The following is a 27,400-nucleotide window of genomic DNA, read 5'->3' on the forward strand; positions in this document are numbered from 1 at the left end:
CAGAAGTGCTGTCTGTATCTGAGAGAATCAGGATACTTGGCCTTGCTGTCAGGTTTGGATGCTTTTAGTAAAATCTGCAGATGCTACATCCTGTAGATATTGCTGTTCTTACTTGTCATAGAGTTCACTGAGGAGACCCAAGACCAAAGACAATCCATCTTTCTAAACTTCCCTGCCTTGATTGATCTAGATGTTCAACAGGCAGGACATTTTTGCTGTCATAAACCCCCCAATTAATATTACCCCCCCCGCCCCCCAACAACAACAACAATAACAAAACCCCCACTGAAATTGTTGAGAGCAGCTAGGAAAGCAATCAAAAAGTACTGGTCAGGGGAGCTGCCAGCCAGCACCTCCAGTGACTGATCTGACTAACAGAGTCCTTCAGTTTCCCCATAAATATCAGTGCTGCCGGCTTGGCTTTCACAGTCATTTTTAAGGCAATAAATGTCCTAGCAAATCAGCAATATAATTTAACTGCTACTACAATCTAAACTAGTTTCGTGGTCATCCATTTCCTAAAGCCATCAAATTTTATTATTTGCCCACTATACAATTATACCAAAACATACATGTGTTTAACCAAAAGAAACACCTTTATAGAAATGTTGATAGTGCTTTGATATCCTCTTTCACAGCTGGGGCTCTGTTAGACGTTGCTAGAGGTCTCTCCGCTTGAAAATTCCCCAGTTGCACTGGGCAGGACAAACTTCACGTATCTGCCCTTCTCCCAGCCCCTCCTGATCCGCAGAAGTCTGTGCTGGATGCAGGGCAAGCTGAAGATGACTTTTGCTATGATCACAGTACATGGGACGAGCAGCGTGAGGGTGTAGGTCGGAGGCAGGTAGAATTTGTACTGGTTCTCATCAAAAGCCCTTGACCATCCATATGTGAGTGTGTGCAGAGTGCTGATTACCAAGGCAATGAATCCAAGGGTGGACTGAAAAGAAGAGAAACACACACCAGTTAGCAGAGGACCTTGTGTCTGGCTACTTTACTGTAGAGTCTTATATGTATGGTTTTTAAAGTGCACAAAGCACAGAGAAAGCAAGGAGTATTCCTGTGTGTCTTGGACAGAATCAAACATGGCTGGAAACCTTCCCTGGGTGGTGTGCCAGACTGCATTTTTCTTTTGCTAATCAGAGGTTAAGTGTGATATTAGAAACGCAGCAGGAGTTTCCCAGAAGATGCTGCCAACTCAGCTGAGAGGTGGGCTCCTGCCTTCATGTGAATCAGCAGATCCCAGCCCCTGCTGAGCTTGTAACTGCAGGCAGCTCACAAATGCACCTCCCAAGCCACATCTGCCAGCTCCACTGCCTGCTGGTCCATGGCTGATGAGAGGCTGCTGACTGGTGGGGTGAAGCAGCAGTTCCAGACCAGCATTTGGCACCATCAGAAGTCAGTGAAGCTGTAGCTTCACACAGAGCAGATACCTTTGGGTAACTGCCATCATCTACAGGAAAATGAGACTGTGGGGACAAATGCTCTGTTCTGAGGTGAGCAACAGCCCTGAAGGTTTCCTTCTCTGTTCTGTAGAGACCTGTGTTGGTTTGTGAGCCAGAGAATCAGGTTGTATGATGGACTAGGTCCTTGAAATGGGGAATCAAGAGCACTTTATCCACTCAGGGAGGCAGCAAGAACTCATCCGCTGTCCTGGAGGCAAGAACTTTCCCCATTTTCAGCTGAGACTGTGGCTCCCAAGCACCTACAGAGATAACAATGTGCCTCAATATTTTGAGATCCCTCTGAGAGTTGCTCTCAAGAGGGGTTTTAAACTGTGGTCCCTTCACTGATGCTTTGTTGTCAGGATCAGAAGTGGAGGCTCCCGATCATGCCAGCTCCCTCTGCCCGCTGGCACTCCTCCTGAGCTGGGCACTCAGTCCTGGAGGCATCTGAAGTACAAGCCTTTGCTGCTGTGTTTTTGAAGAAAAGCACAGGTATAACTGCTGCCCCACTTTGAATGCTTGGTCTAAGCAGAGGAGAGGCTGAGGGAGCTGGGATTGTTTAGCCTGGAGAAGAGAAGGCTCAGGGGTGACCTCATTGCCCTCTACAACTACCTGAAAGGTGGTTGTAGCCGGGAAGGGGTTGGTCTCTTCTCCCAGGTAACCAGCACCAGAACAAGGGGACACAGTCTCAAGCTGCGCCAGGGGAAGTTTAGACTCAAAGTGAGGAGAAAGTTCTTCACTGAGCAAGTCATTCGTCATTGGAATGTGCTGCCCAGGGAGGTGGTGGAGTCACTGTCCCTGGAGGTGTTCAAGAGGAGATTGGACATGGCACTTGGTGCCATGGTCTAGTTGTGGGGTCTGTGGAGACAGGTTGGACTTGATGATCCTTGGGGTCTCTTCCAGCCTTGACTATACTGTGATACTGTAATAACCAAATTTCAAGATGCCTAGACAGGGAAAAGCTTGCTGCTGCTGTCCTTACCTTAGAGAAGGAAGCCTTTACAAGTCAAAATATCTGCCTTGGTGCAGCTAATCAGAAATCAGCAAGACACATGGTCTTCCTGAAGGTATGTCCAGGAAAGAGGACACAGCAGGGGAATAAGGGACTAGGGCAAGACAGGAGGAAGGGCTACTCATTTTCTCTCTCAGCTGCAAAACTACTCAGTTCAAAGCATCTCTTCCCATTTTTGATTATTGGGAAACCATTAAAAAATCCAGACAGCTTTTTAAAAATGTACCATGTTGTTACCAACATCTAGACCAAGATGCTTCTAAGCTTCAGAGCTAATAATTTAGACAGCTGAAAGGACTGAGTGGAAGAGGAAAGCTCCAAAGCATGCTACCAGATCTTGATACTTCACTTTTTCAGCACCTATTAGGCAGTTATGTGGGTGTTGCTGACTTCTGCCAAGACTTCATCCCCCTGCCAAGGTAGGGAACTCTCTCCTGTGTTACAGCTGAGCATTAATTACTCAGTGTTGTGTCAGGAGCCGACCTCTGAACTGAACCTCAGTCCTGCAGGTATCCCCACAGCTATCCTTTCTTGCAGGAACAACTGTCCTTACCAGAAGCCACATACAATTCCTAAACCAGGGTGGTAACAAGCAGGAAACCTGAATAGGGTCAAGACTGGTTTCACTTGGAAAATTAAGGAGGAGTTTGCTGCAATATGCCATAATCACAGTTGAACCTAACAGCACAATCTAATCCATAGCTCAAACATAATTTATTGGCTCTGAGATTCTCTCCAACAGACAAAAAAAATCCTTGAGTGGCAAAAGGTTGGAAATGCCAACTTGAGACTCATCTAGCAGAGTGGAGATGTAAAGCAAGGCAAAGGTAAAGGGGGCAGTATGAAGTCCAGGGGCAGGAGATGCTTTTGACCCTGGGTGGAGGGTGCTTTTGGAGTCAGCCTGAGCAGGGCTTTGTGCATGGCAGAGATGTCGGAGCTGGAGATAATGAGTTTGTTCCTCTACAGGTTCTCTTTCAAGTGCTGCTGGTACTGAGGAAAAGTAGGAATGGAAATTAGTAGGACAAAAGGTGACAAACCATCACAGGCACTCAGTGACCCACCTTTGTGTGCAGACAGCAGGGTGCTAGAAACAAAAAAGCTAATTGGCAAAAAAAAAGCATGGATAAGCTGCTGGTGGCTGGAAACACTGCTGGCAGCTCCTCAGAGAGCAGCAGTGGGCTGATCCACTTGGAACATGCAAGGGGCTGTCTGGTGAGCAGGGGTGCCTGGCGGGTCCCAGTGCTGATGCTGGCTGAAGGACCCGTGGTCAGCAGGGCTCGATGGGTGCACTCGCTAGGCAAGCTGTCAGTTGAGTACAGCTTGGTCTGCACTAAAACATTCTGCTGTTAGCAGCTTGGCTCAGTACATACAGCTCAACATATACTCCGTGCAGTACAATGCAGAACCTGCTGAACGCCCAGTGGGGGTTGATTGGCCACCATACTTAGCCTAGATACCACACTGAGTTTTGAAGCTCTGCTCTCATTTATACTTTCAATGCAGTTCCTGGCTATAAAACTTTTTGTTTGTTTGGGTTTTGTCTTTTTCTTCTTGTTTTTCCTTTTTCCTTTTTTTCCCCTTTTTCCTTTCCCCCCCCCCCCTTTTTTCCTTTTTATTTTTATTATTTTCTTCCCCCCTTTTCTTTTTTTTTTGTCCTTTGTTCTTTTTTTTTCCTTTCTTGTTTCGTTTCTTTCTTTTTTTTCCCCCCTTCTCTCTCTCTCTTTTTTTCCGCCCCCCCCCAGCAGTGGCAGAGGTTTCTTTTGCACTGTCACAGCATGGGGAATGTGGGTTCACCACCCATGTATAAGGTGGTAAAGCCCCCCTGAAAGACAGCTGTATGAAGATGGTGTGTTCCTGATGCAGGCTTTGCACAGATTTTCTGCCCTGTGTTAACTCTTACTTCTCCCTACCTCCTTGGTGTCTGTGAGGCTCCCAGTAATGCATCAGCCAAGGTGATTCAGTCACATGTGGCTCATTTACAAATGTCTGGGCAGCATCCAAAGCAAACGGCCCCTTCCCGACCCAACTATGTGTCTGACTTCTGCTGCCGTCAGTCCTGTGAAGTCATTAGCTCCATGGAAGAAGCTTTGGCTCACACTTCATTGACGGGAGGGTTAGAAAAGGTCTGATGACAGATTCTTTCTATCGTGTGATGCACAAGCTAAGAAAGAAACCAGGTCAATTCAACCTTCAAATTCCAGGAGGACTTCTCAGGATGGGAAGGTAAAGGCAATCACACACATTTGTACTCCTCAGCCAATTAGAGCTGATTTGTAAAGCACTAGGGACTATAAAACATGTCTCCCATAAACTGAATTAGATATGAATCAGTCCTGCTATCCAGTGTCTAGATCCTCTACATTTTCTGCTAATCAAAACTGGACATACAGGGGAACTGTGTATCCAATTTAACTATATTTAATTGAAATTTGTATATTCAAGGAATAAAAAATAACTGTTTTATTCCTCAAGCCTTAGCAGCAACCTAAATGGGATTTTTGGCTTGTCAGGCTACAGGTGTGTATTTTAAGAGTGTGGCAGTATCCAGCAACATTAATACAGGTGCACACACTGCTGCTGGAAAAGGTCAGACTTGGAAGCTGGGTAAGGAGGGGACCAGAGTGGTCCTGAATTTGTAACAAACCCCTGTCTCGAATGAAGCTTTTGGTGCAGCATCTCTCAAACACACCAGCCAGTTCAACTGGGATGGCAATGAATCGCTGCATTTTCCGGCAGACATCTGCCCGGGTGGCTGCACTCCGCATTTTCCCTCTTTTAGTCTTCCCAGGTATGGCAAGTCATGATGCCTCTAATGTGCTGTAAAAGGGTCAAGTGCTCAACATCCCAAATATTTGAGAAATCAGCCTCATGCTTCACCCCTTGTATTTACATTGTGCTGCTGTGCATTAATGCTGAGAGGATCACACTGCACTGTGTCAGGTGTTAACCTCTGGAGCCTGGGAGCAGTAGCTCCACCTGCTCCTAACTGCCTCAAGAAAAGCATCTTCAACTTATTGAGGAGAAAATAACTTAAGAGTCCTCATTTAAAACAAAACAAAACAAAAAAACAGAAGCTAGCATGCTGGGAGATTTGTAACCTGCACTTTTGATATGGTATTTCCACAGCAGGGCACAAACCAGCCGTGCCTCTGCTGCATGTGATCAGCTGGGAGCTTGCGTCGCGCTGTCATGCTTTATCCCACACGGACAGAAATAGGTCTGTCTTTCCATGAACTAAGCCAGCCAGTTCCCATGTGGGGCAGCCAAAGGCTATTTTAGAGCCGATCATCATGTACTTGTCTGGTCCCAGTGCTGATATACCTTCAGAATGCTGCAGGAAGAGGTCCCAAAGGGCACAAGCAATAACATCATGATGTGCACTGGTAGGAGACCTCAGCGCTCCCTGCTGTGATGTATATGTTACATCACACAATGCCAGCACCTTCCAGGACAACTGCCAGGCTGTTTGGGAAGCCAAAAGGGAAAGCAAGGGGTTTCAAAGACTCCTTCCAGGCTGCAAGGAGATACTTTCCTTCACCTGGGATTCTTAGTATGAGATGCCTAAGGCAGGATCACTTATCCAATGCCCTGGTGGCTGCAGCCCTCCCATGAGAAATGGTGGTGAGAATTAATATGCTCCTGTTGTCTGCTCTGAAAGAAAGGTTTAAAGCCAGGTGTTCCTTCTCCCCAAGGGATGATTTCTTGTGGTCAAGCTTTCCTGGTGAGGCTTTTCTACTCAATGTAAATAATTCCTCACTAGTCCACAGGAAGAGAGGGAAAAATACAAACTGACTAGATCTTTGGGGCACTTGTGAAGGAAGCTATGGAGCAAGTTTCCAACTTCTGCTCTAACAAATACTGAATTATTTATATGTTGCTGAAGAGCTTCAACAGGAGAGGCTGGATGATAGATATTCACTCCTACATCCCCAGACCCTCCCCTCCCCTCTTGAAGGGTTAGGTGTGCACTGCTGTGCATGAAGAGTCTCTGCAAGGGAGGTGAAGGGGGACAGAGTCCCACAGGAGCTCATCCATGTCAGAGTGACACATGGATCACTGCTGCAGGACCTGAAGCCTGGTGCACACTAAGCAGCAGTGATGTAGGAGACAAAAGCAATGAGGGGTTTAAGGGCTATGGGATATGACAGTGGAATGGTGAGTGGAATTTGGCCTCAAAATCAGCTCTAATGTGCAGAGAATGCTTGAAGGTTCATTACTTGATATCCACATTAGTTAGCCTAAGACTCACTCCAATTGCATCCCTAAGAATGTTACAGCCCCTGAGTTTGGGGTTTGTGAATATCCCACATGGTGGAGTCAAATCACTACAGGAATTTGGCTCTTGGGAACTTGGACATTGCTACAAGTGGCAAGAAGGTGTCTAAACCGCTGAATGACTTTGGAGATAGAAAAATTGCATTCCTAATTCACTCGATAGAAACAGACATGGACCTTTCATGGAAATCACACCCAGTTCTCTGTTTCTTGGGCTCTGGCATTTTTATAGACCAGTCTAAGCCTTTTTTGAACCTGTCTATTGAATATCTGTGTGCATGCAAGCTCTGTCAAACCTGACCTTCCCCTGCACTGCCCTCTCACATTCTTTTATTTTCAGAAGCTCATTCCTTGTGACATGCAAGGGCAGATCTGTGTCCTGCAGACAGCTCTCAATGGTGGGTTACCTACCTGCCCTCCACAGCCTGGTGCAAACTCCTCACAGCAGCTCTGACATTTTGTGTGTGACTGACATGTGACTGGCTTCAGGGTGGCTCTTGCCCATGGAAGTGAACAACCCTGCCCTTTCAAAATGACTCCAAGGCTTTCTGCCTTTCTACCTTCAGAAGGTGTTGAGCTGTGAGTGGCTGGGCTGCTCCTGGACACCAAGCGAGGAGGGAAGGACCCCGCAGAGGTGTGTCAGGCGGGCAAAGTCCTGCCTGTTTTTCTCTCATGATCTCAAACTAATGCTGCTAATTGCAGGATGGGAAAGAACTTCAGCCAAGACATTAAAGACTCCCTTCTGGAAAGCCTGCAACTAATCTTCACGTGGATGCTCATGACACATTGCATTTTCCCTTCCCCCCAAGACAGCAGCACCCTCAGCAGACTGGACAAGCTCTGAGTGAAAGCATCATGGCTCTCGTGGGACACACCACATCCCACTGTCATTGCCACTTGGTATCACCTTCTTCGGGGTGGTCTATGCCTTCAGGGTGCACAGGGAGGTATGGAGTGGCAGGGTTTGGTCCTTATACAAGTGTGTTTCTTGCAGTTGCTGTGCCAGAACAGTGATGTTCTGGGACAGCAGGTCAACCTCTGCCCTCCATGGTCTGCGTGAGGGCCTGACTCTGACTGCTGGCATCAACAAATGTCAATTTTACCTGGATGAAACTGAATTCCCTCCAGTTGAGAGAGTTTGCGATGGATGGAAGTGAAGTGATGGCAAGTAACGACAGCAAGCCCAGGGCAATTATTCCAACAGAGATATAAATCTCCATCCTCCAGACTTCCTCCTCTACCCAGACACTCATCTTCTTCTCGACAGCCTGGCACGACAATGAATGTTTGTTAAAACAGAGCACTTAGAAATAGAGGGACTGAACTTTATCTGTATTTGGGTTGGGTTTGGAAGCAGGTTTCCTGGATGGTCACTGGGTCCTAGTCACACCTTCTGTGCTATCTGCCTGTTTGCAGGTGTGTGGAAATGTTATCTCATCCCCACCTCCATTTGGCCAAAGCTAGATCTGATCTGAAGCCTGCTGGGAAGAACTGCTGAGAAGAACTGCTGAATGCTCCCAGCTTCCACAGCCCTGAACCACAGCAGCAAGCCCCAAAGTTGCATTTGGTAGGACAGAATGAGAAGTTCATTTAAAGCAAAGAAAACAAATACAGATGCTTGAATATGCAGTAGTCTCCTAATAACCTTTGTTTTAAGTGCATTTAGTGGGGAAATTGTTCATACTAATGGAAGGGATGATGGGGTTTATGCTGCATGGCAAAGAGGAACATTTAAAACCACCCTCTTTAGCCCATTAAATGGGTTTAATTTACTAAACAAAGATGCTGCTATAAAACAGGAGATAGAGAGGAAATGAACACAGGATGCTTGCCTGAAATTAATGTGCGACTGTGGCAATGTGAGAAGGACCTGCTCCATGCTGGAGCTCAGAGGCTGGGGATGTTGTTTGATGGATGCTTTGAACAGGCACTGCAGCTGAAATGAGCCACCTTGCTCCCCTCTGCCTCAACAGTCCCTGCCTTTCTCTCTGTTGGGACAAGCATTTGGAAGCACTAGGGAAGATACCCTGGCACAGAAAGCAGATTGGTTGTGGGACAATTCCTTGATCAGATTCCCCACTCAGCTTCATGAAGCTTCTACCATCCCAGGAGGGAGCAGGACAGAGCAGCTAGAAGCCAGAGGCAGAAGGGTAGAATCACATTTTCTCATGGCACTGCCAAGTTAGAGTTGGCTGAGTTGCCAGAAGGTAGCAATCTCGTGCTTGATAAACACTGCCAAGAATCTCAATAAGGCAATAAAGTCCTTTTCCATTTCCTTGTTCTCTTAGACTATGACCAGTTCTTTGCCATCATTTTGTTAAACTCCTGGAGGCACATTGTGATGAGGATACACCTTCCACAAAACAAACCCCCTGGGGTTATGATGTAGTCACTGTGAAGGTCAATGTGAGCAAACAGGGATCTTCCAAAATCTAGGGAGAAAGGCTGAAGGTAACTCTGCTCCCACCATTACTGTATTTATTCCCTCCTAACATTTTTTCTCTCTCTGCCCTAGTCTCAGACATGCCAACTGCTGGGAAAGGCTGCTTTTACAGGTGTGTCTGTGCTCCTGGGGAGCAATGGCATAGAGGAATTTGATCCTAGCCCTGGCTGTAAATGCACAGAAAACACGCTGCTAGAGGGACTGGTCCCCAGTGTGTATGGGTGCGTGCCTGGTATGTGGTGTGTGGTTGCCCCGTGGGGGAAGTGCTCACACAGAGAGCAGCTTATTCCCATTGTCTCACACACAAAAGCCAAGATACTAAGCCTGCTACCTGACCTCTTGGATGTGTACAGAAGATTACTACAGGTGCTGACCCACATTACCTGCTTGACAGCCATCTCAATGAGCTGGTAGCGGTGGGAACGGCGCATGGGAAGACAGAGGCTGTACACAGCATGCAGAGCTGCACAGAAGAAGCTGAGGAGACCGATCTGCTTTCGGTGCTGGAGCCACTGGTCCAGCCAATCCGGGAAGCGCCTGTATTTGGTGCCATAGTAGAGCTGCGAGCAGGCTGCCACCACCCCAGGCAGGTAGACAAGGCTCAGCATGACGTAAGCCACACAAGGCAGCGTTGTGTTGACCACCTCGATGGGGATCTTGTACAACTTGTTCTTCTGCTCCCTGATGTAAGGGTGGATGACCTGCCGGATCAGGTTGTAAGTGAAGAAACAAAGAAAGAGCCCCAGAGACAACAAGATGGGGATCTTCCAGGCTGGCAAGAGGCGCAGAGGAATGTTCTCAATCTCGCAGGCTGATGACATGCATCCCATGTCCACAGGGGTGAATCCCATGACTTGAGCAATTTCTGCTACAGCACGCTTGGCTTCTTGGTTATTTGAGCAAAGCAGAACCTGCAATGACCAGAAAGATACACACAGGGCAAAGAGAGGTGAGACTGCTGGGAAAGAGTGTGTCAGGAGGGCCACATTCCCTGTGTTAAAGGGAGCCTATGTTATTCCACTGAGCATCATGCTTCCTGTCAAGCTTTCTGATGGGCATTTACCATGGCTCTCTCCTGCACAAGTTTCCTTCCATGTCTGCACCACCAGTTTCTTTTACTGGCTGTGTTTAGATAAACAGATAATTAAACAAGACTCTTCACTTAGGCAGAGGCCCCAAACCTGCAAAGTGTGAAGTAAATCAAAGTACTTAATTTCTTAGCAGAGAAATGCAGAAGCTATGGGGTGGTCTTTGGATGCCACAGCCAGCACTCAAACCCCTTCTTCTGGAGCTTAAGCCCATTTGCTGATGCTGACAGACCTCAGCTGCTGAAACAGCTGGGATTTGGCCCCTGTCAGAAGAAAACAATACCTGCTTATTTCCATCCCTGGCACCCGACTGCAGCGTCCATGCAGAAAGCACATTAAACCCCTTGACCACGGTGCAGGCTGGGAAGAGGGAAGCCAAGTACTCGGCATTGGATTCCTTGTGATAGTTGATCTCGGTGTTGTTACTAACGTCCACCAGGATCTTGCCTGCCAGCACATCAGCCAGGTCACAGAGGGTGGAGTAATGTTCCCTGAAAACCGCCACAAAAATGACATCTGTCTTCTTCACCGCCTCGGCCTGGAAGGTGACTTCTGCTGCTGAAGGGAAGAGGCTGGCTTTCCGCTTGGGGTTGCGGCTGCCAACCACCACCTTGAAGCCGGAGCACACCAGTCGGATGGCCAACGACCGTGCAAAGTCCCCGCTCCCCAGCACCCCAATGGTGCGGCCAGCCGCGGGCCTGGTGCTGGGGTCACCCTCCATGCTCCGATGGCCCAGGAGAGGTTTGGCCATGTCTCCTCTGGACATCCTGGGAAGAAAAAACAGGTGGAAATGCAAATTCATTGTGGAGCTCTCACAGAGTCCCAGACCATGTTTGTGGTCATGGGGGAGAACAGAATAGAATAGAATAGAATAGAATAGACCAGACCAGACCAGACCAGACCAGACCAGACCAGACCAGGTTGTAAAAGACCTTTGAGATCATCAAATCCAACCTGTCATCCAACACTAGCTAATAAACTAAACCATGGCACCAAGTGCCCCATCCAGTCTCTTCCTAAATACCTCCAGTGATGATGACTCCACCACCTCCCTGGGCAGCCCATTCCAATGGCCAGTCACTCTTTTTGTGAAGGACTTCTTCCTAACATCCAGCCTAAACCTCCCCTGGTGCAGCTTGAGACTGTGTCCTCTAAATGCCACTTACATTGCTTGAACAGAGCCCAGTAGCCCAGGACCCACCTGACAAACCCACCACGTGTGCAGTAATGCACAAGCACCATCGGAGGGGGCCAAAACACCACACTGGGTTGGAAGGCAAAGGGTTTCCCAGGTTTCTGTGATCCACGTCTGCTGGATGAACTCATCCACACTATGCTGTTCTTCGTGCTGGTATCTCACACTAGGAAGCCAGGTCAATGCTACCAGCAACAAGAATCAATAACTCTCAGACACACCATGGAACTACCAGGTATCTTCTGAAAATCCCAGGGCCAGGGGTCCATGGGGAACCCTGAGCCTACATTTAGAAAAGACAAAAGGTGCTTCTGATTTGCAAGAGCAGAAGCAAGGCAGGGAGTTTGAGTTGAAATGGAAGTGTCTTAAAAGTGGTAAATGAAGAGTGGTAAATGCAGCCTTTGCCTGTTACAATATTTGGGTCTGGCAAGCTGCTTTAGCTCCTCCTCCAATGAGGAGTAATGAGAACACACTTGTGACATTTAAAAATATGTATTAAAACATGATGGGATTTGCTCACGAAAGATCTTGATAAGCTTTACAAACGTTAATGAATTTTGCCCTGTATCATTCTGCTCTCTGTAACAGATTAGATATTGAGGCCGTGGAGAGGCTTTAAGCAGATCAATAAATTTACAAGCAGTACACAAGCCAGCCCTGGAGGTCAGGAGAAACTCAAGGAGGAAACTGCCAGGTTGCTCACAGACTGTGCCACCAGCAGCTCAGATCTGACTCCTGACTTTAGGAATGGCAAATTTGCCCTTAAGGAATGGCAAATTCCTGAAAGGCAGATTTTTAAAGGGCTCAGGAGATCACCCAGGGAATTTACACACCACGACATCTGGGTTTTGTATTGGGCATACTGGTAGAGATAATAAAGACCACGATTAACAAACCTGTGACATACTGGGAACCAAGATGACTTGGTCGTGGCAGAACACAGTCTTGCCTTATACTTAGTCAAATTCTTTCAAAGGTGACCATTCTGATGGGGTGAGCTGGTCCCCAGTGCAGGCTGTGTTTTTCATAGACTTTTGGAAGTGACCTTGACCCAAAGCTTTCCTGGGATTGGCACAGTAGCTGTGCAAAGAGGAAGGGCACTTCTGCATTGATAGTTAACAGTAGGAAACAAAGGATAAGAAGTAAATAATTTTCATAATGGGAAAGGATTTCCCTGAGGACCTGTGTTGAGAAAGGGAAGGAATATTGAGAAGTGGAGCTTCTGCATGATGGTCATTTAGGACAGCCAATCTTTATTGTGAAGATTCTGCAGAAGGATCTCCTCATTCAAAGTGCCTGAGCACCAAAATTCACTGACACACCGCAAGAGCTGCCTACAGGCATCAGCCCCCTAACTATTTGTATGCTTTAATGAGCTGTAAATTTGTTAAAACCACTCAGAAAAATGACATCAAACAGAGCCTGAGTTACTGGGAGAGAAGATCTTTCACACAGCAACCATGATTTCTCAGTCCTGTTCCTCCTGGAAAGCTGGACCTTGAAATTATAATTCACTGTCTTGGATACAAAAAAAATCACAGCTTTGCTAACAATACTGTTTCTATGGCTGCTCTCCTTGCCTCTCACCAAACACCCCCTTGTCCCAGAGACTAAAGATGCATGTTCATGGAAGAAGTGCTCTCAGGAGAAAGCATGAGACAAAGAAAGGCACACTGAGTTCCCTTTAATAACACCTTTTCCCTGCTCCCCATATAGCACATAGACTTTCTTTCATGCTTTGAGGGTCCTGTTAAATTCAGAATTACTCATGCTGGCCTCTGAAGGATTTTGTTTCTGTTCCAGACCTGTAGAAAGCTTTGTGTGCTGCAAGACTGATTTGGTCACACTGGCTGTGCCAGGCTGCTGCTGGTGCACACTCCCCTGCATGGTATATTCCATGTGTATCATAGTCAATAAGATGTTTCATCCAGGAATTATTGGGAAAGGATACAAACCAAGACTACTATACCACTGTATACATCCATAGATCAAAGAGCACACTGCAAAAAAAAAGGGAATAAAACCTAGAAAGGGGAAACACATGGGGGAGTAGGGTGAAGGGACCACTTGGGATTGAAGAGCTGAAGATCAGCCTCAAGGTGGAGCTCAGGCCAATGGGAATGCTGGAGAGCAAAATGGAAACACCAGTCTTCTTCAACCACAACTAGCTGTGCTGCTAAATCCCTAACGTAAAGGAAAGCATCTCAAAGATGTTGGGGTTTATCTCCTGGCCCCTGTTAATCAGACGTTTTTTCAAAAGCACATTGCTTTACTTTTTACCAAGTAAAGCAGTGCTCTGCCTAAATGTATTTGTGGTCAGAACTATTTGTTCTGGAGCCAATGCTATTGTTCAGCCTGATGAGATTTCTTTCCTATACCACTTCCCCCCCCCTCCCCTTTTCCACCACCTGTACACACAAAATGTTATCCTGAAATAGAAGCATCTTTGGCTTTCAGCCAAGGGGAGAAATCAACATTCAGGGTGACAAAGCAGTTGTCACCCACAGACTCATTTCATAATCAATCAAAAGCACCTCAAAAGCTCTCTCTGTGCTCCCACTGGGACATGAATTTTGCTGCAAGCAAATTTTCTTGTGTGTTTTCTCTGTCCTGTAACTGCCACTGAACATGCAGAGAGAGATGTTGGCAATGTTTGGAGATAAACAGCTTTGCTGTCTCCAGTTATTGTAATTAAAAAGGATGACAGAATTAAATGGCCTTTGAAGCCAGCAGGATAGTTAAAAAGTACCAAGCCTCAGAACCTTTTCTGTGGATTTTGGTTTGATTATTTCAGTCATGCTCTGACTGTCATAGCTTTGGAGCAGGATCTGTCCCTGCTGCACAGCCCTTAGAGGGATGGCCGCTTGGTCCCTGCCACTGACTGCTGCCTACTGTTGCAGGTCTCATTGCCGTCACTGCCACACACTGAAATTCCCCTAAGAAACAGGGAGGAAATCCCTCTTTCACCATAAACCCATTTCACCCACAGGAACACTGTGGTCTCTGCCTCACAGATGCCTGGAAATGGAATGTGATTAGGCAACAGTTTTTTGCACTTCTGTATCTCTGTGGAGCATGCAAACCCCCCCTACCTCCCAGCACCACCCTGACTTACCATGCTCATACTTTTCCTGCATCTATGGACAATGTGTTACCTCCTTAAAACTCTCCCTCCCAAAGCTAATTCTTCATGGCAAGGTCAACCCACCCAAGGTCAGTGCAAAGCACTGTGGCTAGGACACCGTGGAGTCACCCAGAGGCAGAGGAGACCTCTGCTCGGACACAACTGTAGCGTGCTGAAGCCTAGCATAAGCCTCATTTATTGATCTTCCCCACCAAGGGAATGGCTCCCCTGCTGAGTTACGGCACCTGCACTTCAAGGAGATCAGTTTCTTACTAAGGAAGCTACAAGATGATTTAAAGCACAGCCTAGTGGAAGTAAACTAGTTTCAAAGCTAACTGGGAAGCACTTGCCAAATTAAAATATCTAATACATTGTAAAGCTGAACAGCAGTTCAGCTAGACTATGAATGACACCCTTATATCACTGAGTGGGGATGAAGTGCCTAGCTGTAACATGCTTGTTCCTGTCTCCAGTCCACTGACAGCATTGCAGTTACTGCTGTTATTTGCAGGAGAATAGCAGTGATGGGCAACAAGCAAGACGGGGAGCGCCCCTCTGCCAGGCACCCTACCAAAACTGGCCAGAGGCCACTCCTGCCCAAAAGAATAGGATCAGACAGGCAATAGCTGGGTGAAACGAAGCAGTCAAATCTCTGTTGTCCAGGCAGAGGGAGGGGGCTCTCGCAGAAGAAAAACATGGATAATTCAACGTGTTTTGCACCTGAGACTTGGCAGAGGCGCAGAGGCTGTTAGCTTAGGCTCAATGCCAGGCAAACAAGGTTTTTCTGCCTCTTTGCCCACACTGAATGGCCTCACTCAGGTTTTGCAGCAGGATAGCCTTTTTGGACAGAGCTGGGCTGCAGGAGCTCACTCAGGTGTCACTGGGCTCACAGCAGAGTCAATCTGCCAAGCAGATCATCTCCCACCACTAGCAGGGAGCTGGCTCCATCCTTATCCTCTTTTGACAGACGTGGGGGCCCAAGATACCAATGATAACAGGATGTCAGCAAGTTTGCCTGGGACAACTCTGATATCCTTGACCACATCTTTAACAATAAGACCATCTTTTTGGGCCCCTTTCACTTCCCCTGGTGCAGGAGGATAGCCTAGCTGGTTCTTGTAACTCACAGCCTGCCCATGTTTGAATTGCAAACCCTGAAGAAGGGTGGACCTGTGGTGGCAAAGCACAAAGCTCCACTTCAGTGCTGGCCAAAAAGAAAAAAAATCAAGACCCATTTCACTGCCTTGGTATTCAGATTTATCAGATAAAAGACAACTTGGCTTTACAATAACTCTAGTGAAAACAACAACAACAACCAATGTTTTAAACATATTGCTGAGTCAAAACATGCTAAAGAACAGGGCAGAAATCTCATGTGCAACCAAACTGGTTCCTGTTTGCACAAAAGCTTCTCTGAGCTCAGCCTCATGGCCAGAGCCTGAGCCAGCAGAACCGTGGCTAGAACAATTGCTTTTATGTTTTCCCTCAAGGTCAGGTTTTATGTTTAGCCTGACCACAACTGAGTCTTATGTAGCTGTGGATTCAACTTGGTGCAGGTCATCACAGAGCCTACTCTGTGCTTCAGCTTCTGTGTTGGATGTTATTTCAGATAAAGCACATGATTATTGTCTACACCCTTTAATGAGCCCTGTGGGTTGAAAGACCAGCAAACTGCGTGAGAAATCAAACGATGTTGCAGAGCCCTTGGTCAAGTCATGGCAGAGGAACATCATGCTTTCTGCATCAGGATGGGCCCTTTGGGCTCTGCTAGCCGCAGCTGGTGCCCAGCTCCATAGAGCATGGTCCTACAAACACACATCCCAGAGGAAAAGAGCTGATCTCTGCCCACAGGGGACTTTCAGTCTTCATGGAGGGACCTTTGAACCACGAAGCCAAAGCCCTACAGCTTCTGTTTGCAAAGCCCTCTGCTCAGTGTCCTGCCTGCTGGCATCGCCTGCTTTGTTAACCCTCCAGAAGCCCCAGATGGAGAGGAGCATTTGGTGCCTGATGTTTCCATTTGTGTATTTTTTGGCTACAGCCATTTTGTTTCCAGGGAAAATAAACCATTTAAGTCTCTTTCCCACACCCAGAGTGCCCCTGCAAGGAGCACAGCAAATGCCACATACCTGTTGGGAGTGGAAAAGATTTAAGTAAGAAAAAGGCTTATCCAAAGCTGCTTTAACTCCAGCTTTGGTGCACACTTCAGGAGACCTTTCAGTCCTGCCCAGCCTGACTTGAAAAAGCCCCTTTGCTCTTCATGTGGGGGGAAGGAATGGGGGGAAACCAGGCTTGCTGCTGCTTTCCCCCCTTTTTCCTTCCAAAGCAGAGTTAACACCTCAATGGCGTAAACCAGGAACTGGCAAAAGGAATAAATCACCCATAGATTTTACTTCATCCGCAAAACCCATGTTGCAAACCTACCAAGGATATCAGAATGTGGAAATGCTGAGAGCTGGGCTTCCCCCCACCACTGTTCTTCATCCCCTTCACCCAAAAGTGAGGGAGCACTGATCAGGAAGGGAGGCTGTTCACCTCACACCGCTGCTTCTGGAGTGGGGAGGTGGCACAAACACCTGCCCTGAGAGAGGCAGTCTTGCCATGAGCAGGCATTGCTGGGTGCTGAGGGTGTGGGGTTGCTGTCACCTTAAACCTGCCATGGGACTCTGGAGCCTGCTCTCCACTCTGATGCACTTTGCATTAACAGGTCCTCATTACTGTCCCTGCCCCAGGGCAGGTATTTATCTGATAATCTCATTTATCAGGTGTTTACCTGTTAAAACCACTTCCATAAGCTCCTGCAGCTTTCTCCCCTCTGTATCTCTAAATCCAATTAGCCTCATCATTTCCTGTCTTACCCCCAAAGGACATGGCAAATGATTTGCCCCCTCCCTCTCTGCAGACACATTTGCATCTGAGAATGAGTTTCTTGTCTCTGTTCAGCTTTTCCTATACAAGTGAAACCCAGCTCTTTTCTCAGAGATGTTTCTGCCAAATGTTTGACAAATCAGCCTCTCTTCCTTGTTCTCCTTTTTCCTGGGGAATGCCCAGAATGGTGTTTTCCAACCAAGCTCCTAAAACCATAGAATAGTAGAATTGCTTTGTTTAGAACAGACCGCTAAGGTAATTGAGTCCAACCGTCAAAAGGCACCAGCTAGAGCAGAGACACCACTTCCCCTACGTGCCACTTCTCTTTCTTCATCTCAGCAGGCTGTTTGCTTTTGCACAACTGTGTGACACTGTTGACTCAGGGGCCATGGTGCCCATCACCCTGTCCTCTGGCTCCCTGCAGCCGCTGCCTGGCTGGTCGCTCACCCAGTGCCCGCACGGTCAGTTGGTCCTACCACACAGGACCTAACACGTCCCCTGGGGGATTTTAAAAGCAGCTCTCCAATTTGTCATGATCTTCAATTCTTAGTCTCTCCTCTAGAATGTTTTCAGTCTCTCCTAGCTTAGTGTCACCTACAAATTCAGTATGTGCCTCCCTACTCCATCACCCACTAATGAAAACACAGGCTGACAGGCACTGACCCTCCTCACTCTGCACACCCTCTGGTCTAAACATTTATCAGTGTTGAGGATGTTGGTTTCAGAGCCAGCAGTGAAGCCAAAGCATGTCCCTGACTGTGACATATTCTTCACCACAAACAAAATTCAGAAGCATATTTCAAAACAGGGGACAGTGAAGAGAAAGGGCTGGCAGAATTTCCCATGTAGGCAGAATAGTCTCTCTTTCCCACACAAGCTCAGACATTTTTGGTTACAGTTTGCCTATATAAATACATCAGCCCATGGCCACTTGCCAGGGACGATTTCCTTTCCCAAGATTAAATGGACAATGTTAATGCTGAATAGAAAAATAACCTGCCTACGATATGGAATTAGAAAACAAATTTTTGGCCCAGTCTTTTCATCAGACCCATAGAATCATAGAATTGTTAGGTTTGGAAGGGACCTCAAGGATCATCTAGTTCCAACCTCCCTGCCATGGGCAGGGAGTCCTCGCACTAGATCAGGTTGTTCAGAGCCACATCCAGCCTGGCCTTAAAAACCTCCATGAGGCTTCTACCACGGCCCTGGGCAACCTGTTCCAGTGTCTCACCACCCTCATGGTGAAGAACTTCTTAACATCCAATCTGAATCTACCCATTTCTATTTTTTTTCCCATTCTCCCTAGTCCTAAAAAGTCCCTCCCCAGCTTTCTTGTAGGCCCCCTTCAGATACTGGAAGGCCACAATTAGGTCTCCTGGCTCATGCACTTCAAAGCACAGTTACCAACAGGTTCTGCCAAAAATAGCCCCAAACTTGCTTCTCCCAGATTTGTTGCTGAAGGACCATGGGCCTTTGCAGTGCCACTTCACTGCAGCAAAGTCCCTATCTGAAGAAATTCCTCTGCAAGAAAGGTCTTGCTGCCTGTGTCTGCTATGTCAGTAGAATAATGAGAAGCCTGAGAAGAACCTTCCCTCTAGTAAAACTTGATAAAACGGGAATCTAAAAGTCTGAGAAACCCAGAGGCTTCAGCATTAAGATTGTGGAGAGCACAGATAGAGTTTTGGTAAAGCAGATGCTGACACAGCACATGGGACTTTACCTGGCTGATGTGCCTCTGGATAAGAAGGTTATTTTCCCTATTTAGCATCTTGCAGTTCTTAAGTGACACAAATGGATGGTTTACAACTTCAGATGCTATACTTAAGTCTTGCGTGGCTTCTCTTGTTTTTTTTTGGGGGGGGGTCTTCATTTGCTTGCTGTTCTTACCAAACAAGAAGAAGCCAAATAAAAGACTATCTCACAGTGACTCACACATTGCTGAGCCTTCCCCTTCCCAAAGTGCAAGGAGAATGGGGAAGCAGCAAAAAAAAACCCCAGATGGTGAAACCTTCTCAGGTACATCTGATAATGCCCTGTGGCCAGATACAATGAGAGGAAGTGCTCCTTTCTGAATCAAGCTGGAGAAAATATCTCCTGCTCCTCTCCAGGCAGTGTATGCTGTTTTGCTGGGAGCTCAAAGGTTTTGGAGACAGCGAGACCTGACTTGAGCAGTCACCGCAGGGAGCTGGCAGGCTCTGACTGTTTAAAACCTCTTTATTTCTTTCCAGGAAAGACATGGAGAAATTGCACTGCATGTGCATGAAAAATATTTGGATTGGCTATTGCCATGCTGCAGTGCCTGTTAGAAGGGTCTCCAAGATCAGCACTCCCTCGCCTTTATGATTTTGCCTCTCACAGTGACTCAGAGGATGCATAGGACCACATGGAGAGAGTAGATGGCCTGGGAGGCAGTACGGGGTGGAGTGAAGACACAACCAATAGGTCAAGGTCAGCTCAGCTCCTGCTGATCCCTTGTTTTCCTCTTTTGGAGTGCAGGCATGACACACAGCACATGGAGGCTCTGAGCCAGCCCTGAATAAGTACAGCGGTGAAAATGGGAAGCTCTGCCCAGGAAAGGCAACAAAGCTTGTGTCGGGCCATGCTCTTCCTCACCTACCTTTCCCAGCAGCTCCTGGTAGAGATGGGGCAAATGCAACCAGGTAGTCCTGTTCAGGGATCCAGATGAATGAGAGACAGGTGTGAGACAGATCCTCTCCACCATAAGTTACTGTGTGAGACAGATCCTCTCCACCATAAGTTACTGTGTCAGGCAGAAATGTGTCTTTGGTCTGACATCCCGGAGAGCAGAGCCAGCTCTTTTTGCCCAGGGAGCACAGGGCTTGTGCTGGTCAGTCCAGGAGGTGAATTCACTTGGTCCCTTTTGTTGAGGGACACCAAGCTACTAACATCTTGCTCTCTGTGTGTGCTCTTTTGGTCATCTCTTTTACATTTCTTTCTATTTTTCTTCACTCCTTCAAGCAGGTAATGCGACCAACAGGAAAGGAGGAAGAAGACAGAGTGTTTCTGATCTGGGAGGAGCTGGAAGAAAAGCAAGAGAAGGTAGCAGGTGCCTTCACTAGGAAAGAACCACAGAAGGATGATGACCACAGTGATCATTCTGCCTTCTGAACATAGCACTTGTTTTGCCTGAGCACACTATATTCCTTAGGGCATGTTCAAGGCATGTTATGGACGTACCTGCTGTGCTGAGCAGCTGTGAGGTGTCTGGGAAGCAGGACACCTTGGTTTAAAGCAGTAGGAGAAGCTTCCAACTCAGGGGTACCTTCTCTGGGAAGTCTGGTGCATGTGTGAGCACATGTGCATGTGTAGGTATGCACAGCACACACCTTCTTCCAAGGACCCCAACCACTTGGTGAGAGCCATGTGTGCTGGATGAGAACAAACACCACCAGAGTACAAATACCACATGGCTCTCCACCGCTATGAGAGCTATGCTGTGCCCAGCTACACCAGCTGCTGCAGAGAACTGATGCTGTCTGTCCAGTTGGTTCTGAACAGCTGGGATCCCTCTTAGATGACCTTTATTGTGTTTTTTAAAGCCAGCTCTGCTGGAATGCTGCCTCCTGCACTCACCTTTGGTGAGGACACCCTTGGAGTGAGATGTTAACTTATGCTAAGTAGCCAAAGCAATTCATGTTGGGATGTATTAGTGTCTGCACACAATCAGTAGTTGGCATCAGAATACTTCAGCGGGGGACATGTTATCTGCAGATCCTGACTCTTGAAGCCTATGACTCTTGAAGCCTATGATCTATGGGGAGCTCCTAGGACATTTTTCCAAAGACTGCTATGGTGTGTTCATACAAGCTAAATGGAAATGCACGTGCTACTGCAGTCGAGGCTTTAGACAGACTCACTGAAAATCAGAGAACCTGGAAAAAGGATGGGAGGAATTTCTGTCTCAGTTCCTTAAACCCTGGGCAAAATGTTCAAGTACCTAAGAGCTTTTGGGAATGGGATTCAGGCTCCCACATCACTCACATGCTTTCAAAATGTTTTATCCTTTCAGTTAAGCTACATTTCACTCGACCTTAGATGAAGATGGGAAGCCGCTTAATCCACTGAAGGGCTGCAGGGAAATCTACACTTTGAAGAAGCAGTAAACAAAAAGTTGAAGATAATCAGCATTTTCCTCCATCATGGGGTTGACAGAAAGCTAATTCTAATTAGTGATGGGAATCTTATGGATAACAAATTGGTGGTATCTAATTCTTGGTTTGTGACATCTCTAACCACAGCTGCCAGTGCCTTTCCCACTTCTCAAGAGAGCTGGTGGGGCAGGCCTACGTTTTCCACCATCAGAAAAAATGTGTTTCCCCTGAATCTAAACCTGCTTCCATTTATGAATGTGATGTTACAAGGTCACAGTCAAAGCAGAGTTCCTAACAATAAAAGCAAAACACACACACATCCCCCCCCCCCCCCCAAAAAAAAAAAGAAAGCAAAGAACAACAAAAAATGATTATGCTTTCCAAAAGCTTGTTTTCCTGGGGTTTGGTCTGGTGGGGTTTTTGTTGTTGTTTAAACAAAGACTTGTTGAGTCATCAGCATTTTCCTCTTTACAGTCATGGAGGAAATTAAATATGTGCACTGACTCTGGGATCTTGTATTACTGTGCATTTGTTTCACAGCAAATGTGATTTTACAAAAGAAGAAAACTTAAGCTTGATGTAGCATTTAAATCTTATTAGTCCTCCATCTCCTCAGGATGCCAGCCCACAGGAGTTTTGATGCTGTGGGTGACGGCCTTCCTTTCCTGCTGTCTCTGAGTTTTGGTTTCTTGCCATGGGAGGCAATTTTCTGTGTGTTAATTTCATTGGGACTATACCAAGGGAAATGATTTGGGATCCTCAGTGTCCATCTTTCTTCCACTGGGCTCAGCAGGGTGAAGGCTTCACAAACATGAATGCTCACCCAGGCTCCCTCTTGTCCAGCAAAGGGGCTGTCCTGGCCCCATGCACCCCCTGGCAGAAGTTACACCTCAGACAAGTTCACTGAACAGGGACAGTTCCACCCCAGGTCACATCACCTATGACATGGGCCTACTACAAAGCCATCTATCCCATTCCTTCAGTTTTCACCCTTCTTTACTCGGTGTCCCCCCGATAAAGCCTCCAGCCCTTGCACCTTTGGTAAGTCGCTGCATCAGCACATAAACCACACAGCTGCTTCCCTCTTGCTGCTGAGGGGCTGTGGGCCCTGGCCATGACTTTCCTCGGGATTTTTCGTATCTCAGTGCTGGGAAACCAGCGCTGGCTGGAAGAAGCCACTTGCCTTCTCAAAGCATCTGGCAAGTAGAGAATGAAGAAGTGAAACCAGAGCACAAATTGCTCTCTGAGGAACACAACCTGACTTGTGCATCCACCCATACCTCGCCACCCAATCGCGCTCGAAGACATTACGAATCTACTCTGAAGAGCAAAACCCGCCCCGTCGCAGGCGAGTTTGTGCCCGGTGCCAGGTAGTTTCCCGTACCTGCACGGACGTATCCTGAAGCCACGGGAAGTACTTCCAGCTGACACTCCCCATCGCAGCCCCTATCCTGCATCCCACTGGCTTCTCCCTGGGGATCACCGGCCCACGCCGGCCCACTCGGAAATTCCTGGCCGGCATCTGGCTGCAGCCCCAAACCCAACACTCGCACTGTGGCGGCCACGGCCGAGACTGCCCCAGGAACCGCTCCGGCCACCGGCCTGGAATCCCGTGGCCAAGCCCCGTGGCCGAGCGCTGTGCGGCGAAGACCCAGGACGGTCACCCCGAGCGGAGGCACTCCGGCGGCGCCTCCGAGCCGAGCCGAACCACCCCCGCCCGGCACTGCACTGCACTCCCGGCGCGGCCACAAGATTGTAAGTTCGAGCCCCGCCGGCGCCGGCCTGGGCTATGGGGCAACCGTACGGCTCCGGCCCCGAAGGACGAATCCCGCTGTGCCCGTCCCCCCCGCGGTGCTCACCTCTGCGCGGCGGCGGACGGCGGGAGGGCGAGCAGAGCCGTCCGGTAGCGGTGAGGCAGGGGCGGTGATGTCAGGCCGCGGGCTCCGCCCCCCTGCCCATGTGCCTGCCGGCGGCAGCTCAGCTCGGCTCCGCTCGGCTCGGTACGGCGCGGAACGACGCGACATGGCATGGCCTAGAACAGCACAGCATAGTCCGACTGGTCTCGGCACGGCACGGCCCGGCCCAGCGCGGTTCTACATAGCCAGGCTGACCACATAGCCCAGTACGGCGCAGCTCAATACAGTACAGCGTGGCTCGGCATCATCTATCCCGGCTCGGTATAGCCTAGCACGGCATCCCGGGCCCAGCAGGGTTCTACACAGCCAGGCTGTGGCCCAGCACCGCCTGACCCGGGGGTGAAGAGGGTGTGGGAGCCCTGAGCCCTCCACCCTTGGCCCCACCACAAGCCCCGTTGCCCTCCCGAGGTGGCATTGCCGTGCCGAGGTTAAACACGCAGGGGCAGGAGGGCATCACCGCCGAGGCTGCAGGGACGCGGTATCCATTACAGGCAGGAGTCGGAGGCAGACTTAATTTTCTATTTATAAGTGCATTTCAGAGCCAGCCAGCGTTTCATTTTAATGGAAGGGTGTGGCTTGGTGCACGCTATCAGGGACTGCACGCTTTCTCTTAAAAGCTGTGCCATGGGGTGTGTAGCAGATAATGGTTCTTACCCCTGCTCTGGCAAGGAGCTGTCCGGTTGGAACCAGCCCTCACACAGCCGCCTGGCTCCGCACTGATACACCATCAACAGTGCACTGTCAAGCTGCCGAGAGCTGGCACTGAAAGTAGTGTTTTCAGGAAAAAACACCGGGTCAAACCCACAGGGATTTAAAAAAAAAAAACAACAAAAAAATCCCTCTGGGGCTTTGGTTCATTCAGCCAGTGGAAGAGAGAAGCACGGAGAGGATGGACCTGAAGGGATTGTCTCATGCGTCCCTGAACTGTGGCGTAGCTGCGGAGGTGCTGGTTGGATCTGAGTCTGAAGCCTGCAAGGAGGGATGTGCAGCCCCACAGATCCAAGCCTGATGCCTCTGCAGTTAAGATGATTTTTCTAATCTCCTGATCTTTGATGTCATCCCCTCTGCACCCATCTTGAACAGCCCTTCTTCTGGATGATCCCAGCCCATTCTCTTTGTTGTCCTCCACAGACATTCCCCCTCTTCCTTCTCTCTGTTTCCTGAAAATGGGGCCAGCTGTCAACCAGGGCTATTTGGGATTGAGGGGGTGTAGCTAGGGTCCTCTCAGCTTGAGGGGGTACCCACTGCTTCTCACATCCATTCTCACATCCATAGGGTAAGAGGCACAAAAACCTGCTGATATGGGGAGGCTGCAGAGAAGACATGGGATTGCTGGGTGAAACTTGCATTGGTGGCTGGACCTTGGACAAGAGCAAGCTTCAGAAGCTAGGGATGTTGAAACTGCTAACTTTGAGATGCTGAGAGTTCCCTGGATATTGGGGAATACTGGAGAGGTGAGAAAACCTGTTGGCAAGGTTAGGAGAAGGAGGATCATTGGCATATCTGTACTTCATCATGCCTCTGTGAAGTCCATCTGTGACTGAACGCAGCTGAGTGACCCAGATTAGTCCTTACCCCACCTTCGCTGTGGTGGTCTCTGTCTCCTCATGCATATCTTAACAACAGTTTGTATGCTGTGATCAGCCCTTTGTGGCAACTGAAGTTTTCCTTCCTGAAATCGTTGAACTCTCCTGTGCTTTCTGTATCTTTTTGCCTGCACTCTTGCATTATGTAAAGGAGATTTTTGTTTGTTTAAATTTATTTATAGAGCTCATAGTCAAGACCTTGTTTGCCTTGGCCATTAAGATTCATTTTACATGATTCTTCTTTGATCTTTCAGGTCTCTGTAATGCTGTGGCTGCAGCATGTGGGTCTCCCTCTGTACTTTTCCCTTGCTTGGGGCAAGACTACTGTTATGGGTTTATGACCATTTCCAGTCTTCTGGGGTTTCTTTATCCCAAAGCACTGAATTCTACTTTTTTTTTTCCCCCAAGATTCCACTTCCTTTTCAAATAACAATTTTTGCTCTTTATTCCCATCATTTTTAACAAAATATCTTCTGCTTTCCCACCTTTCTGTCACAAAGAATTGCCTCAAAATGAACACATGTTTTATGCCTATCTCCCGCTTCTCAAACCAGTGGCCAGCTCTGTCTGGGTCACCTGTTTGCTGAATGGTTTGAGTCCTGCAGCTCCATTTTGCCTGCAGCTATCTCAGTAGGTAGCTAAAACCTCCCCAGCTCCTGGTCCATGGCAGGCTTTGTTGGCTGCTCAGGAAATGTCTTTAGGAACTGCCTTCCTGATGAGGTGACTTGATGCGTGCTTGCAAAGTGGCTTAATTCCTCATCTACCCAGAGTGTTTGTATGTTGGTTGCTTGTTTGCTTATTTGCTTTCCTTTCTCTTTGCTGGTCCTGAGCAAAGGTTTTCCCTGTGTCAGCTGGACCCTTCTTCTCCCAGCAGTTGTCTTTCCTGGCCTATCACTCGGTGGTTGGAGCTGTGGCTCTCTGGCAGCACCATCTGTGCCCCTCTGTCCAGCTGGCTGTGCCCCTGCTGTCCCCTCAGCCATGGTGCCACCTGTGTCCTGTCATCCCTCTCCTTCCCTGCCGTGGGGCTGGGCAGTTGCTTTGGAGCTGCTCAGGGCTGGCACTGGCAGGCTTTGCCAATGCCCATGTGCCAGCACAGTGTGGCAAGGGTGAGCAGATGAACCTCGGCAGATCCTGGCTGCCAGGCCAGGGAGTTGTGGAGAGTCTCCACCTCCCACACTGAATCTTGGGGCTCATGCTGGGATGCTCAAACCATCTGAGGTGGCCACATGGAAGGGTGTACCAGGCCAGCTTGCCTCCTGCCTGCCCTGCACCTCATCAATAAGGTCCTGTTCCAGAGTGTGTACCCAGACACCAAGGCAGTGGTTGACCAGCCCCACCAATGCACTTTCCCCTTGCCACATCCCTTGGATGCATTACAGAGGTCCATGTGCCAGCCCAAGGGCTAGTGTGCACCAGTGGCCTGGGGGAGATGTGGCAGCACTGGGTAGCAGCAGCAAATTCAGGTAACAGAGCCTGAGGGCACCATCTTACCCTGCCACCCACAATGGCTCCACTTTCCCCTGAACCCCAGGGGCAGTAAGTGGAAAACTTAGCATTTGCAATCCAAACCTATCTGGCAAGGCAGTCAGTAATTGTAGCTCCTCCAGCCTTTCCAGAGCTGAGTTTTGGGCTGGCAGCTGCATTTCTGGGGCCCTGTGATACTGTGTTGGGAAATGGGTCAGAAGGACAACAGGAACTTTAGGTGGGTTCACCAGTACAATGCTCCAGGCTGGCATGTGGTCTGGCTGTGCCAAAATCATTAGAGCCCAGAGAGGAGCTGAGGGGCTGGAATGGTGCATGTACAATGGAAGCAAGGTGGAATTGATAACGTGTGGTTAATTATTGACAGCAAATGAAGACCAGAAATTAATTCAGTGCAGTTGTGAAACAGAGGGTGTGTGCAGGGGGGAATGAGCTGCAGGCTGCAAAAGTGGGTGTGGGGCAAGCTGTGATGGCTCTGTGAAGCCAGAGTTGGACAAATAGTGCCTTTGTTGGGTAAAGAACCTTGTGTTGCCCCTTGACTCTGCTGGGGTTTTCTGGAAATACTGGGGTAACATTGAATCCTGATGGTCCTGGGGACAGATCTGGCTGTATTCTCATGGAGCTGTGAGGAGGGAGCAGGCAGAGGGGAGCAGCTTGTGGGCAAGTTGCAGGCAGGACAAGACATTGCAATGTCCTTCCCTGAGCATCCCAGATGGGGAGAAATGGGCTGTACCCCCACAGCCCTCTTCCACCCAATGGCTGTGCAGGGGTGATGGTGGCTGTGCAGTGCAGAGACGTCAATGGGAGTCTGCATCCACACTGATTGCCTGCTCCTCCCCATCGGCTGCATGTCT

General features: G+C 48.5%; 1 protein-coding gene across 2 annotated transcripts; it reads right to left on the bottom strand.

Annotated features, from left to right (window-relative positions):
• Positions 1-265: 265 nt before the first annotated feature.
• Positions 266-23,480, bottom strand: STEAP3 (STEAP3 metalloreductase). Of its 2 annotated transcripts, XM_054176583.1 has the most exons (5): positions 23,422-23,480; positions 10,547-11,030; positions 9,559-10,086; positions 7,836-8,000; positions 266-940 (listed from the first exon to the last, which is right to left on the bottom strand). In XM_054176583.1, the coding sequence occupies exons 2-5, from the start codon at positions 11,027-11,029 to the stop codon at positions 650-652; spliced, it is 1,467 nt and encodes a 488-aa protein (XP_054032558.1). In that variant the 5' UTR covers position 11,030; positions 23,422-23,480; the 3' UTR covers positions 266-649. The 2 variants fall into 2 exon arrangements, with proteins under 2 accessions (XP_054032558.1, XP_054032562.1); XM_054176587.1 differs by lacking the exon at positions 7,836-8,000.
• Between the last annotated feature and the right edge of the window lie 3,920 nt (positions 23,481-27,400).

This window comes from Dryobates pubescens, chromosome 2 (assembly GCF_014839835.1).
Source record: "Dryobates pubescens isolate bDryPub1 chromosome 2, bDryPub1.pri, whole genome shotgun sequence".
Lineage (NCBI taxonomy): Eukaryota > Metazoa > Chordata > Aves > Piciformes > Picidae > Dryobates > Dryobates pubescens.